The sequence below is a fragment of the Aythya fuligula genome, chromosome 3, assembly GCF_009819795.1.
Source record: "Aythya fuligula isolate bAytFul2 chromosome 3, bAytFul2.pri, whole genome shotgun sequence".
In the NCBI taxonomy this organism is placed as follows: Eukaryota; Metazoa; Chordata; class Aves; order Anseriformes; family Anatidae; genus Aythya; species Aythya fuligula.
This window is the reverse complement of record NC_045561.1, coordinates 83,436,812-83,451,700: the sequence shown is the minus strand read 5'-3', so window position 1 is coordinate 83,451,700 and position 14,889 is coordinate 83,436,812. Positions and strand designations below refer to the sequence as shown.

Sequence of the window (14,889 nt, the reverse complement as noted above, 5' to 3'; positions counted from 1 at the left end):
ATGCAGTCTGCTTGTTCACACTGAAGATTCCAAGTCCAATCAGTGAAAAGTCAGGAAATCTCACAAAACTTGCCTGTGCAACTCGATTTAATATCCCCTATACATACTACAGATTTATTTATTTATTTATTTTAAGTATGTGATTGTATTCTTGGAAGTTAGCAGCTCTCTCATCAGTAAGGCTACTCTACGGTGAATGAAGTCAGGCTTTGACCTGTCTCAGCTGTACTGCTTATGTAAAGTGGTGAAGGAACAGCTTAATGGAAACTGCATTGCAAACTGTTTTCTAGGTCAGTGTCTACAAACCTTTTGGGATTGTAAACAGTTTGTAGTTTAGTTATTAGTCCAAATACAAAGGTCTGTGCAACTTCTAGTCACAACTTCTAGGCATTCATTGCAAAATACCGAACACTTGAAGGGTTTGGTTTAAAATTACTTCTGATTTTTATTCTTGAATGTTTACAACTTGGTGTTAAATAGATCTTGATTAGTGCAAGATACAGCACTTAGACATTTTACTTTACAAATGCTGTGACTTCACTCTTGTAATATAGCATAAAAGAAGATCTGAAGAACAAAGCACTAAGTTTAACACTTATATTCTCTGTCCTGTCCACTACATACAAACCAGCCAGCACTATGGTGGGGGTTTCCCAGGTAAGGAAGGTACCAAATGAAATGACAATAATACTTTTTTAACACCACCTTTGACTTGTTGGATAGCTGCACTACCTACATATATCCAAGTAGAAGAACTGTGAGGAGCCAATGGAAGATTTTTTGTCGTTTTTGCTCCCTTAGGAAAGCAGACTAAGAATTGTTGGGTTTGATCTATTCTCTGTAGCAACCAATTTTTACTCATGTTACTTCTCTGGAAGATTTAGTTTTCAGGGGTTGTTAACACCTGAGTACTGCTGAATCCTTTCAGACTGGTTTTGAAATCATGGAACACTTCTAAAATAAAAGCTGGCTAGTCAGAGAGAAAAGGTTTCCCTGAAGACCAGAGGGGGTGAAAAAAGGTGAATTTTATGCCTCCTAAGGGTAAGAGCTGCAAATTATGGCAGTCAGGCAGTGTAAGTACCAAAACAGCTAACAAGCAAATTCTTGGAAAGCAACAGACACAGTAATTAACGAACTAAACGGAAACATGCATGAAATTCAAATGTTTCATGTCTTTGCTATGAATTAATAGTTTCATATGACAAACGTTTGTGTTGCTGCTAGAGTAGTCTGTGGCTGTCTCTAAGAAATCAGCTGCACAGTTTCTGTAGAGCAACAAAATCTTCTTTCTGATAAAGGTTATGTACATTTGGGGGCAGCATGTAAAGATAAGATCTACTGCCAAGTACTCTGGTACTCATCCTAAGATCCCAGGAAGAACCCAGGGAAAGATACACTTTGGTTTTATCAGTGTACCTGAAATAATGAATTATTATCATAACAAGAAAGCCAAAGAAGAGCTCTAATAACCTCTTGATGTGTTCATACTAGAGAGGCTTAAAAATAAATGTTAGTGTTATTTGAGGATTGCATGCAGGTATATGCAGTGTTAAACATGTAATTTCAGAAAAACTTTACAAATGAATGGTGTGTTTATAAAGCCAAAGATGTAGAGCTCAGAAATAATTAGGTTGGTTTGTGCAGCCTCAATTCTATGTATGCAGTGATGTACTTAATTATGAGGTCCTGCTGCTCGTATGTGAAGCAATGCCTCCTTCCAGGAAGTCCTGCTTACGGTCAGCTGAGTGAGGAAAAAATCACAACGAAGATTACAGGAAAGAACTGGCCCCTGAATTGATGTGATGGTCACCTTGAAAGACAATTTTTTCAGTAAATGGTGTCTTGATAATTTATTTAATCTCTTGACTGGTTGTGGCTGCATTCATCTTGAGCCTCCTTAGGTGTGATGGCCTGGTTCTGGTACATTTTTTATTTTTGATGGTGAATGAGGTGATTAAGGCTCAGTCATGCAATAGAAATACATTATTATTTTTTTGAGTCAATGTTTCAGCTTTGTTCTCTGCCCAGCAATGGTAGGAAGCATTCCTTTTTGCTTTGCTGTTTCAGAATATATGCATTTTGCATCATATTAAATGCTTGTTCTATGTAGCTTACAGTTATAGGAAATACCTTTTATATAAGGAGCAGGAGAAGAGTGAGAAAACTTGAGTGTTGCTCTTTCCCTAAGCAGTTACAGCGTCCATTCCAGTGACCTTTCACTGCAGGAAGAGGCAGGCGTGCAGAAAATTGCCTCTTTTCCTCAGGCAAGTGTGGTTTGATGAGGGCAATGGCTTGGACGCACGGGTCCGGGAACTTAGCTGCTGAAGAACAGCATGCAGTCTTTGCAGCTTTAAATGTTTCAGAAATCACTGTCTGCACAGAACAGGATGTGTAAACAAAGCCAGGCTTCTGTGCACCTCTTCCTGCTGTCTTTAGCTGAGGCAGGTTGTTGCTATAGAGACTGGCAGTCATAATTCATGCTTTGTTTTATTAAGGCTGGAAGGGTAAGTCTGGACATCCATGCAAAATGCATGAACCTTGCCCAGGAAGCTCTGCAGCACTGGACCAGTTCCCCACAATGCTTGCACTGATCTCACCAACTTGTAGGTGGTCCAAAACTTACCTTTAGGAGAGAAATCCCAGTGGATGTCCCAGACATTAATCTAAATGGCCTAACGTGGTGCTGTGTGAAGATAATTAGGTGCCAGAAGCGGTGTGGCGGTCTCAGGGTAATGCTCAACTTTGCTACTCGGCCAAGAGGAGCTCTCGTGTTGGCCTGGTGCTGACCCAGCTCTCCTGCTGTCAGTACCTGAGCTAGCTCAGCATGCTGAGGCAGTAGATGAAACCCACATGGCAATTAACTTTTTCCTTAGCAAACAAAGTCGTGGTACTTGGATATTTAAGAAGCTGCATCTTGCAGAAATCTCTGCAGCTTCCATAGGCAATTACAGTCAGCTTCAGTATTACCCCACCGTCCTCTGCAAGGAGCACTAAATGTCCTAGATGTTAGCATTAAACAACACTACTTCCTCCCCGCTGCCCCCTATCCCCCTTTCTTGTGCTTTGAGCATCCTTGTTTCTAGTGATTCTTTAGTAAAAGGTTTGAGAGGGTCTCCCGAAAGCCAGTTGTCGGCCCCTGTTCCTTTGGGAGTAAAACACTTCTCCGTCTCCAAGTCACTTGTCTGTTTTTGCAGATGTGTTTTTGTCATTGCTGACGGTAAGCTGAACGTATCGTTAATTCTACAGGCTAGGCTGATGCCCTGTTTCCCTTGCAATGAGCCCTCATTTATTCTCCCCAAATGAGCCTTCCCTTGCAACACAGTCCTCTTCACAGAGGCAACAGGATGAGGCTGAAGAGCTGTTTAAAGCTATTACGGGATGAAGGCCAGGAGCCCGCTTAGTTTGGCAGGCACGGTGATTTTGAGTTTAAGGTAATTTAAAGAAAAGGAGGTGAAATCTTGGCTAATGGAGATCTCTGTATTGTAGGTGGCTTTTGTTAGGGGTGGAACACAAAGGGAACTGGCTTTTGTGGGACAGGCTTGCAACTAGGAGTACAGAGAGCTGCTGGAAGAAGCTCTTTGGGGTACTCGGAAGGTCAGAGAGCTGGTGGATGTGTCTTAAAAGCATTTTGTGGTCAGAAGTGGTCAGAAGGAGAGCTGTGTTATAGGCCTCTTTTGTATCCTTGTGTGAGGAGACAACTTTACTAGAAAGAAGGCTTTGAAAGGGAATTGTGCTGGTTTGAACCTCCTTTCTTCTGCTTGCAAGGTTTGTGTCACTTCATTTTACTATATTTTTTCAGTGTTTTGTGCTTCTTTAAAATTCTTGCAACCTTTTTTGGGGTGAAAAATGCCAGAAGCATCCTCTTACTGAGTGCAGTTACCAGTTTATTACGCAGACAGCAGAGCTCATCCTCACGTGGGGTAAACCCCCCTGCCTGGATATGGTGTGCCCGTCGGGGGATGTCCCCATATGGCAACAGCTGGTGTAGGAAGGGATTAATTACCACGAGACGCACAAACAGTTGTGCCTGGCTTCTGGTGGCGTTGCCATGGCAGAAGTGCCACCGCCCGCCACAGGCCTGCGCTGTGTCAGGGTGGCGGAGTGGGCGGCTGGAAGCTGTTCACCTCATGGCGCCACGTCCTGTCAGGCCACGGCGGCCCGGACAAATTTGGGAAGAGCTGAAAGCACAGAGGAGAGCATAGTTATGCACCGAGTTCAGCAGGGGTGTGATGGCCTGTGTATGTCAGCGGGCTGGCTTCTTGCCACCGAAAGCACAGCGTCAGGCTGTGAGCTCGTGGGAGTCTCCTGAACTAACCTTAGGTACAGTTCACTTTATGGAATATTATTTTTAATTAAAAATATGTATTGTATCAAAATACTGGTGTTTTTTGTTTTGTTTTGATGATTGTTGATTTGGTTTTGTTGGTTTATTTCTGTGTTTACTTTTTTGGGGGGAGAGGCAGAGAAGCCATTTCCTTCTCTTATTGCAAAGCCGAGACTAAAGAGGTTGCTTTGTTTCCAAAAATACTTAGCTCTCGGGATCAAATTGCTTAACAGAACGATCTATAGCAAAGTATCCATTTTTCCCATCTTTCCATCCCCATATTGCTGTTACTGGAATTGCTGTCTGTGTTGCTGTCGAAAGCAAAGGCTTTCGCCGTGCAGCGGTTGCCGTGCAGCGGTCGCCGTGCCCTCTGAGCGAGGGGGTATCAAATAATGCACGCTCAAGGTGCTGTCCCCGGCTCCACTGGCTCGACCTTGGGATCAGCGCGACGGTGAAAGCAGACAGGTCTGTGCCTAATTCTCCAGTTCCCGGGGGTAGGTGTCAGCTTCCTCGTGACTTGGACGCTCTCACAGGAATTACCTCATTGTCTGGAGCAAGCTCGCTGGTCAAAGTCCAGAAAAGTGACTTTCACCCAGTGAAATGTACAGGTGTTCCCTTTCGTCCTCTGGGGCAGCCTTAAACACACAGCCATTAGGGCAGCTCGCAGGAGCAGGTCCTGGCCATGGGGGTCTGTCTGCCGTAGCAGGAGCCAGTGCTGCCCACAGCACTTCCAAGTCAGGAGGAGAGCTGCTGCTACTCTTGCACCTGGGGTGAAAGTGTTTTGTCCTTGAGCAAAAGAATCACGAACTAACAGCTGTAAGTCTGATATTGCCCAGTGTTTGTACACTGCCTGGGACAGGCTGCAGAGCACGTGATGTTGGGGTTGGGTGTATGGAAATGAGCTTGCTCTGCTAACCCTCAGCAGGTAGCATCTTGGCTTTTATTTTGGTGATGTGTAATTCAAAAGCTTCCTTTCATGTGTCTCATCTGGATCTGGCCAGACTTGCCAGCCAGAATCCCTGCTTGGCAGCACAGGCTTCTTCAGTAGCTAACAGGGACCTTTTTTTCCGGTGTTCCTCTAATGTTGATATTGCTGTTCTATATTGCAGTATAATGACCTGATACAATTATCCAGAACAAATATTGTGAACGTTCACATTTTTATAAATGCCATTACATTTGGCTTTGTGTTTCTTCTTTCTTTGAGAGCCTAAGCAGCATAAGGCTTCTCCCTGCAAAGGCACTCGGTTTGCTGTGTTGTCCTATGGTATTTAATATTTCAGAATGCAGTACTTTAAAAAGCCAATATAGTAAGCCAAAAGTAATTTTTTAGGAATAGGCATCTCCCAGTAGAGCAGTTACACAGTTTTAACTTAAAAAGAATCCCCATGTATCCCTTTTCTTGTAGATACTTGTGATATCCAATTTTATCTGTGGATTGTTTCCAAATAAATCTGTTTATGCTTCCATTTTTAAGTGTTTTACAACTTAGTGATGAATTAGCTGTGACAATTTAAAATTATCTATCTTCCGAGTCTACAATACGATGAAGACAACAGCAACTTCTATACTACTTCATGAGTAGTAAACAGCAATGCTGAGAAGTTTTCATTTCTGCTTAGCTCAGCCAGGACAGTAGAGACTGAGGTGTGTCAGTGACTGTGTTTGTATAGCAGCTCTGATGGTAGACTTCTGTGATAAGTGCCAGAGGAAAGAAATTCGGAATAGTCACTGTAGCTTGGTATCTTTTAACTTATATTTGCAAACCAGACATTAAGTTCCTCAGCACTGGAATTATGAGAAGATGTATTCCAGCTTCAAGCTTCTAAGAATAGAAATTATTTTAATGCATGTAAAATTAATTCTAGGCACATTTAAGTGAGGTATAAACTTTGCTTTACTGTTTCAGTGAGTAAAAATAAATTCTAATTACTCTATCACTCCTTTGAGTCAAACCTATATTTGTGAATGTACTATGCAAATACTGCAGTTTAGACTTTAAAAGAATGGGTATTTTCCATTTGCTAATGTTATAAATTTCAAAAAGCTTATGTCTTAAACTGTGAAGGCACATATTAACTATATTTAAAATAGCAAACCGGTCTATTGTCTGCAAGTGCTCTTCATTTTACCCCAGTTCCTTCAACAGTTCCATCAACCTACCTCCCTTAACAAGAGAATTGAAGTGTTGACATCCAACCAAAATTAGGTGCATCTCTTCTTTCAAAATGGAAGTAGAGGTCTTAGTTTGGAATCATTTAAATGTGTTACATTTAAGCTTTTTTTGTGAATTCAAGTGTCACAGTTTTTACAGCCTTAGTGCTGTGGTAATGGGCAGACCCTTGTAAATCTTTTCTCTTTTTCTTTTAAAAATAATTTTATGAAGGGTGTTGCTAATGAGAACACTTTGTTACAAAAGGATTTCGCTTGAAGCTCTAATGGTTTAAGCAGACCCTGTTTATTAACAGTTTTCTGTAGCATTTGGATTAAGAAGCCTGAGGATATTGGTTTGGAAGTGTTTCAGTTTTTCCTCTGAAGTGGTAGGTCTGTTATGAAAGTTTTTCTAGCCTCCATTTATGAACCATATAAACCAGGGCTCTTAAGAGGGCTTCTGGGTTTGGATGGAGGAGAGGGGGCTTGACAGTAAGTGTGCAGGGCATAGGTTTTCCTCCCTGGTGCTTCAGTCCTGCTCTGCCCCCAGGGGTGTAACCTGAAAGGATGGCAGCACTGTGCCACCCGCTGCTGCCTTGGCACCACTGGCCCCACAATGGGCTCACACCGCCTGGACTGAGCTGCTGCAAAATTCACATCAACAGCACACACTCTTGTCCCTTCTGCAACCTCTTCCTCAGTCCTACAGTCCTCTTTTCTCTGGAAGCAAATGATTGCTTTCCCATCCTGTTGTGTGAAAAAATCTCAGGTTTGAGCTCACCCCCAGTGCTGCTCCAAGCTGAGCCTTCTCTTTGGAGGCTGGCAGCAACCTACAAGCCATCAGGTATTGCTCCCTGAAGGGAATGGAAGCTTTAAGTTCCTTTTTTTTTTTTTTTTTTTTTTTTTTTTTTTTTTTTTTATCCGTGGTGGGGAGAAGAAGATACTTTATATATGCAAAAATGCTGATGCTCAGTACCTGTGCTTCTGCACAGTTCAAGTGTCAGAGCAAACCCCTTAGACACAGCTGTTGTGAATAGTACATACAAATGAATTTCAGTGATGAGAGGGTTTGGTTTTGTGTTCAGACTTTTGTGGTTGGGTCTCTCTGCTTGACCCATCTTCGTGCTCCTCAACAGGGCCCTCCTATAGCTTGTGGTGTTTGAAAGTAAAAGAATTTTTTTGCTATCTTGTTTTGAAGGACTCTGATAACTGTTCTGTATATGTGTATGAGAGCTTACAAAAGCAAAATGGACACTGACTGTCGGTGTCCTTTTTTTACACTCAGCAAATAATCTTATGAAAAAGCACGTACAGGTCCTGAGCTGCGTGGGCTGCACCGTGTGCTAGCTGCATAAAGCAAATAAATGAAATCAAGGAGCAGCCTTGGCTCGGTGTTCAGCTGAGGCACAGCTGGAGGAAGAAGGTCTGTCAGGAGGTGCTTGTGTCCAGGGTCAGCCCGACCCCCAGCACCGTGCAGAGGTGCTAGGAAATGTTTGTCTCCAGCTGTGCTGAAGCAGATTGCCGGGCCCACTTCTCCCCAAGCTCGTCTTGTTACTGACAAGTGGATTTTGTGAGAACTATTATCTTTAACAAGCATGCATGTGTGGTGGTGTTTGTTTGTTTGTTTGTTTTTGATGCTTTTGTTTGTTGTTTTTTTTTTTTGAAGGTTTATTGTGTCCCAAATTTCGGAGGCAGAGAGCGACCATAACTTTGTCCAGACTTACTCTGAAGGCTTTGGTATTAGACATCCAGTGGCATGATTTTACCTTTTATCTATCAACCAAGCTGCATGCATCTTATAAATGTTTTGGCCAACCATAGATCTTTCTGACCTACATCTCTAGAGAGATCACTGTCCTCTGTTCCTAGGTTTCCAATCTTAAAATACAAGTAGAAGATCAGCCTGGAGTGCAGGTATGGAATGAACGCAGAGCAATAAACAGCATTAAGGCATTGCTTAATATATTGCTTTGCCAAGTATATACATGGATGCTATTGATGATGCAAGGAATAAGAAACGCTAAAGATTTGAAAGATGTTTTACTGTAAATATGAAGAGCGGTATTTACATGTGTACATGTCAGCGAGGTCACGTTCATCATCTGTGGATGTCAGAAAGACAAAAGTCAAGAGCAGTAGGAAAGCTTTCAGTTGTGTTGGACTTTGTTGCCTCTGTATCCACCGCCAGGATCCTGGCTCACATGGATTTGTTAGTAGGATAAACATTCCAGTTTTGCCATTAGAGGGAATTTCACATCCAAACTTAACTCTTTAGTCTTAAAACTTGGTGCTGTTGCTTTCAAACAGAACAGCTGGGTGCCGAATGCTCAGACTTTTAGGCCAAGTCAGGTGTTTGGGAGTTAGGTGCTAACGTGGTTTGGCATCCAAGCTAGAAAACTTTGTCAGCCCTGAGCTGTATCTGCACAGCTCTCCCAATGTAGCTCTCCCAACACAGCGATATTTGTGAACTGGTCGAAGTGCCAGCCAGCCATGGGTTCAGGGGACAGATTCCCTTTAGTCCCTCCTCCTCAGTCCTAGTTATGTCTTTTCTTCTGGCTGTTTTTCACTGCTTCTGCCTCACACTCGTGGAATTAGAGCACGCAGTGGAAGGCCGTGCCCACTTCACCGCACAGCGCACCCTTTGCCCTGAGGTGTCTGAAATGGCGGACGTGTGGTGGCCGCGTGCCTTGGGCTAACCCATGCGTGTGCTCGTTCCCACTGCTGCAGCCCTAGTTTGGTTCCCCATTTCTGACACCCACAGGGTGAGGGGTGCTGGGTGTGTCCTGAACCTGTCACTGGTCCAAGCACCATCTTTTGTTTGTGGTCTCCAAGTGCCCCCTCACACCGCATGTCATCTCTTCAGGGTGCTGCTTCTGGAGGTAGAGGCCCCATAGCAGAGCTGCCTCTGTGCTGTGGCTGGCGGCCTTCCTCAGAGGACCAGAGCCTCAGACCCTTGCCAATGTGATAGGGCAAGCACATCAGGGTTGTATGCCTCAGAGGGGAGAAGCGAGGCAAGCATTAGGGGAAAAAAAAATCAGAAGAAACATCACAAAATGCCTGGTGGGGTGGAGTGAAGAAGGCAGAGCCAGACTCCTCTCTGTGACACACAGAGACAAGACCAGAGGCACAAAACTGAAATACAGGAGATACCATTCAGACATAATTAAAACTTTTCTGCTGTGAAGAGTGGCCAAACAGTGGCACAGGTTGCCCAGAGAAGCTGTGGAGTCTCCATCCTTGGCAATGTTCATAAACTGAATGAGGCATGGCCCGCTGTAGGCAACCCCACTTTGAGCAGAGGGATAGGCTTCGTCATCCCTTCCAGCCTCAACAACTCTGGTTCTGTAATTGTTTTCCCCAATGTATCTACACTATTACTCAGTCTGTCTTCAACATTTTATGTTTCCAGTATGCTGCATAGAAAAATATCCTCTTATTTCTAATGCTTCTGTTAATAATAATTTTCCCTCCTTGGGAAGAGAGTAGTTCAAAATGAGCAACAGAGGAAATACTAGGTAGTTGAATGGTGTCTCTCCTGGCACGTGTTAGGTTATTGAGTCTTGCTGGAAACAATTTTGTCAATATGTAAATTTGGGTTTTAGATGCTTAGTTGTCTCTCTGATCGTCTGTTTGTGTCTTTAGACCAAGAAGTATTTTGTGTGGGAGTACACATGCACTGGCTTCTTAATACTCGTGCCAGTTCTTATTCGATATCCAGCGTCATTAAAATTCATGGCTGTGCCATCTGTTCTTTTCTTCATCGCTTGTTGTGGTCCTGTGCCTATGTACCGAAACTATGTCAAAATATTCCAAGGAAGAGTCAGAGGAAAGGAAATATGGAAGAAATATTGCTCTGTGTAGCTAGGCTCTGCTACAAGTGTATTATCTGGATTATCTGTACACTTAAACCATTGCTTTGAAATTAAAGTAGTATCGCATAATCCTACAGTGCAGTGTTTGAGAAAAATAATGCACATGCCCTGTTGGAGGCATGCAGAGAGTCTTGTGTTAAAGCTTTTAGAAGATCAGTGCTCTCACTAATGCTCAGAAACAGTATTTTTAATATTTACAGCAGTTTCCTCTTCTATCACATGATGCACTATTCAAAGGTAAATGAGCTCATGACGTAGATTCCTCAAGCATGACAGCGGGTCTTTCTCTGAGAATATTCTAAATAGCTGTTTCAGGCAGGAGCACAGTCAGTTTCTTCCCCCAAACTAAGGTGGTGCTTTCTTAGTAAGATATTATATATGTATATTTATATATAAATGCACTTACTCTGATGAATAAAACACTCATTTTCAGGTGTAATTCCACCCATTTGGAACAGTGAAAGGAAAAAGTATGTTTTTTGATAATGGCAGATCCTACTAAGTTTAGAAGTGCCAGTGTTCAGTGCTGCTCAGGTTGTTTCACAAAAATCAGTGGCCTTACTTATTGGTAGAATGAATCCTAAGCATGAGGCCTTTTAAAACAGCGAAGTGCTAAAATCTTTTGTTTGGCTGCCTGTTATGCCATGTTATGCCTGTTCTCATTCTGAGCTGGATTCAGTATTCATTAGGTTCAACAGCAGTTTCTTGTATGGATTAAAAGAGACTTAATGTAGCTGTTCCCTCCAATATAGAAGAGGATTGTCTTTTTTGTACAATTTAAAATTTCACTTTTTAAAGTGAAACTAATGCAGGAATGCTGGTTTAGTTTTTTAAAGCTAAACGTTTTTTTCCAACTCTCATTCCTAGAGAGATTTTCATTTAATTGAGTGTTTTGTTTTGTTTTTTCCTCCTCTCAGCTATATCAGTGTAACTTTCTTTTTATCCTTGCTTGCAAATACTTCCTAGCTGTCTGTGGAGGGGTTTTTAGAGTTATTACAGTCTGTCTGTGCACTCATCCCAGATTGTAGTGCTCTGGAATCAAATGCTCCTGTAGTGGAGCTCTTGAAGATGCATCGTAAGCTGAGAAAATCGTGGCATCGAATTTCCTGCCTTAGTTTTCAAGTAAGTAGATGCTAAGCCAAGGATATGGTGGTGATCTGAAGTATGATAATGAATCTTTTCATTTTTCTTTATAAACAGTCACTGAAAGGGCACTCAGAGCACTAGAATTCTCTCTTCCTAGGGCCTGATTAAACATCTAATAAAAATATTAAGAAATCTCTCCTCACTGAGACTTCATTTAGGTCATAAATTGCTCTCTGTTCAATTCTGGGTAATGGGTGCATTAGTAATTGTGAAGTCTGTGAAGTTCTTACTGGTATCTTGTACCATACCTTCAGAAACCTAGGGTATGTGAGTCACCCGTACCAACACAGTTTTCTCGCCCTGCATTGCAATATGTTTGCTCCTTCCAAGTTAGCCTGCGGTTTCATTCAGTTATTTCCACTAACTTGTTTTTATCATTGTGATCCATTCAGCTGCTTCAGGAGGGAAATTTTAATTTAAAAATAAAATTTTAAAAAAGATCTGTTCTTTGGAAGTAGTGGTTTCCAAAGCATCACTGAGAAGGGAAAAAGAGAGGTATTGTCTAGCAATATGGTTAATTAAATCTTTTTTCTTTTTTTCCTTATTTTAGCAGCTGAAGGTTCTAAAACACAAGACAAGAAATTCACTTCAGGACAAAGCAACACTGGTACTAAAACAGGTATGCCCTTCTGCATGTTTCACATTGTACAGCTATTTGCCTCAATGGTACTTTAAAATCAGAGGTCTTCCTTTTAAGGACATTTAAGGCATTTTATGCTCTTATACCTCTCTTAATGTTTCAGTCAAAACTGTGACTGTTCATATTTAGTTAGGCTGGAGTCTCTGTTCACAAAGAAGCAAAACTAAAAAAGCTCCTTGTGGTTTAGTGCAGCTCAGGAATGCAAGCTGGGTAGTGAGATAAGGTTACAGAAGCCACTGTACTTGCATCTGGGCTTGCACTGGAATCTGTTGTGGACTTTCTAAAAATGCTTCTGTTAGGCTCTTCCTCGCTCATCACAATGTATGCCATCTTCTGTAGTGTACTCTGTGCAGCAGGCAGATGTTTGTCATTTCCACACCCCACCTGACGGGTATATTGTGTGGATTTAATTCAGAGTTCACTAATGCTGCACTTACACAGTTAAGACGATGTACAAAAATGCTTACTGTAATCCTTGATGCCATGTGTCTGTTCCGTTTGCATGCTTAGACCAAGATCCAGATCACCACTGAGATACCTGCGTTTTGCCCGTGTTGCAGCACAGGTGTCTGTGCTATTGAGGGCTCAGCATGCTGTAAGGACCCCCGCTTCAACTCCTGGGCAGCCTGGCAGCTCAGTGGCTGCTTCACCCTGACAGAATCTTCCCAGTCCCCAGTCTGGGTGCCTTTGGCCTCTGTCCCTGCAGGGAAGCAGTCTCGGTGCTGCCTGAGTTCAGCTTACCCCATGTCAGGCAGCGCTGGCTGCAGCACCAGGAGCTGACTGCTCTCGGTCAGGCAGTGGGAAGAGCAGGAGAGAATACATTAACGTGACCCACTTTTATGATGAAAACACAGCTCCTGGAGTTGTACAGTGTTTAATACCCATTTTATCCTGCAGTAGTTTAATCCCCATCCCTGACTTCTGAGGCGGGTGTCCTAGATGCTCCCATGCTCCCTTCATCTGTGCTGCTGTGTAGGAGGGGGTGCAAACTCCTGGGCACAGGGTTCAGCTCTGCACCCAGCTGATCAGAGTCCCTGCCTTGAAGAGAGGATTCCTGAGAGCTGTTCTTGTCCTTTAGGCTGCATGAGAATTGTATGCCAAACATTGAGTCAGAAAGGAGAGACTGTTTGCAGCAGGAGTGACAGCTGTCATTGTAAAGGAAGTCATTGTCTGGAAGGTGTCTACAGGCTGAACAAATATTAGGATTCAAGGGAAACACAGGCAACTCTGAATGTGTGTGTGGGAGTGGGCAGGGAGCTAGACAGAGGGAAGGGTTTTTGAGATCCAAGCATGTATCTTTTCAAATAATGCTGTGGCTTACATATTTCTCCCGGCAGCTCCCCCCTGAACTAGCAAACAAGGTGGCTGTTGTTTTCCACTCTGTTTCTTTTAGTTTCAGTAGTGCGAGAAATTGGAACCCTAGGAGTCGAGGACAGAAAGGAAGTAGCCATTTGTGAGAAGAGGCTGAGAGGATTATAGATGTATGTGAAGACTGGTAGTAGTCTGAGGTAGTTTTGAAGTGACACTGAGTGCAGCTGGTAGTCACTCGAGCTGTAGAGACTGGCCATATATAATTCTTACATATGATAGCTAGGTTGGAATTTTTCAAAGGTTGTAATTTCTACAAATGCCAACTGAGTTTGAGAGTTCAGTGTTAATTATCTGGAAGCTTTGAAAAGACCACGTTTTCCTTTTCTTAATACAATGGAGGACCAAAAAAAGACTGGCATTTCAATGCTGAATTTCTGAGGGGTGAGGAGAAAAACAAACAAACAAACAAACAAACCAACAACAGTAAAACTATGGCACCTAAGCTACTTAAGTGGACTGGTAAAAAAAAAAAAAAAAATTAAAAAAAATGAACTCATGGTAAGCACTACAAGTTCACAAAAAGTGCTATTCAGGCACGGAATTTCAGCAATAGGTACAAAATTAATTTTCCCTTAGTAGAACTATAGCTTATTTAATCTCCAAATGTCCCTCTCTGGCATAATGTTAAGTATTTGTACGCTCTGTCTTACAGCTCTGCTTATGACAGACCTAGTGAAGCGTAGCGGAACAGGTTTCTGAGCATGAGTTTCCATGCTTCGCATCATAACCAGACTGCAACTTGTTGCAGCAGCATGGTCGTCCTGGAGTGTCCTTTGCACTCGCCCAGCTATCAACCCTTTCTGTAAGAATTTAGGAATTCTGACGGGACTTGTTACACATGACATTTCCCACTTCCTCATGCAGCAACATAAAGCTACTGCATGATGATGAATCTGAGCTCGATGAACTTGTATGTATGTCCTGGTATTCCCACTAAAATGCCAGTCCCCTGGTATTTGCCCGGTGGGTTCTTAACAGAGGCCGGGGAAATGAAATGGGGAGCAGTCCCAGTGAACTTCCTATGTTGCAGCAATCTGAAGCTATGTACTTGGGGTCTCAGCATCTCGTAATGCAATTGTTTGAGGTTGAGCTTGTAGCCCAACTATGAAAAATTGTCATCAAGGCCTGGGAAAGATGTTTTAACTAATACTGTAAAACTTGGTCCAACTACCAGTAGAGGAAAGGCAGCGTGATGGCTGGTATGCTACAAACGTGGTGTCCTTGTGCCAATATTGACCTACTCTTTTGTGCCCCCAAATGTATTAAATGTATATATTTCTTGTACTGAAAACATGCTCACATTCTGCATAGCCTGCAACTTCGCATGAACTCCTTGGGATTGTTCTAACAGCCTGGGTTGCTGGGAGGGGGGGTGGTGTGGACAC

At 42.7% G+C, this 14,889-nt stretch overlaps 1 protein-coding gene across 6 annotated transcripts in view; it reads left to right on the top strand.

Moving 5' to 3' along the window:
* The window catches only part of MAP7 (microtubule associated protein 7), a 110,585-nt gene that overhangs the window by 43,317 nt on the left and 52,379 nt on the right, over positions 1–14,889 (top strand). For all 6 annotated transcript variants that reach the window (XM_032183892.1, XM_032183890.1, XM_032183891.1 and 3 more), the window contains exon 2: positions 12,044–12,112. In XM_032183892.1, coding sequence (XP_032039783.1) covers positions 12,044–12,112 — 69 coding nt within the window. The remainder of the gene's footprint in view (positions 1–12,043; positions 12,113–14,889) is intronic.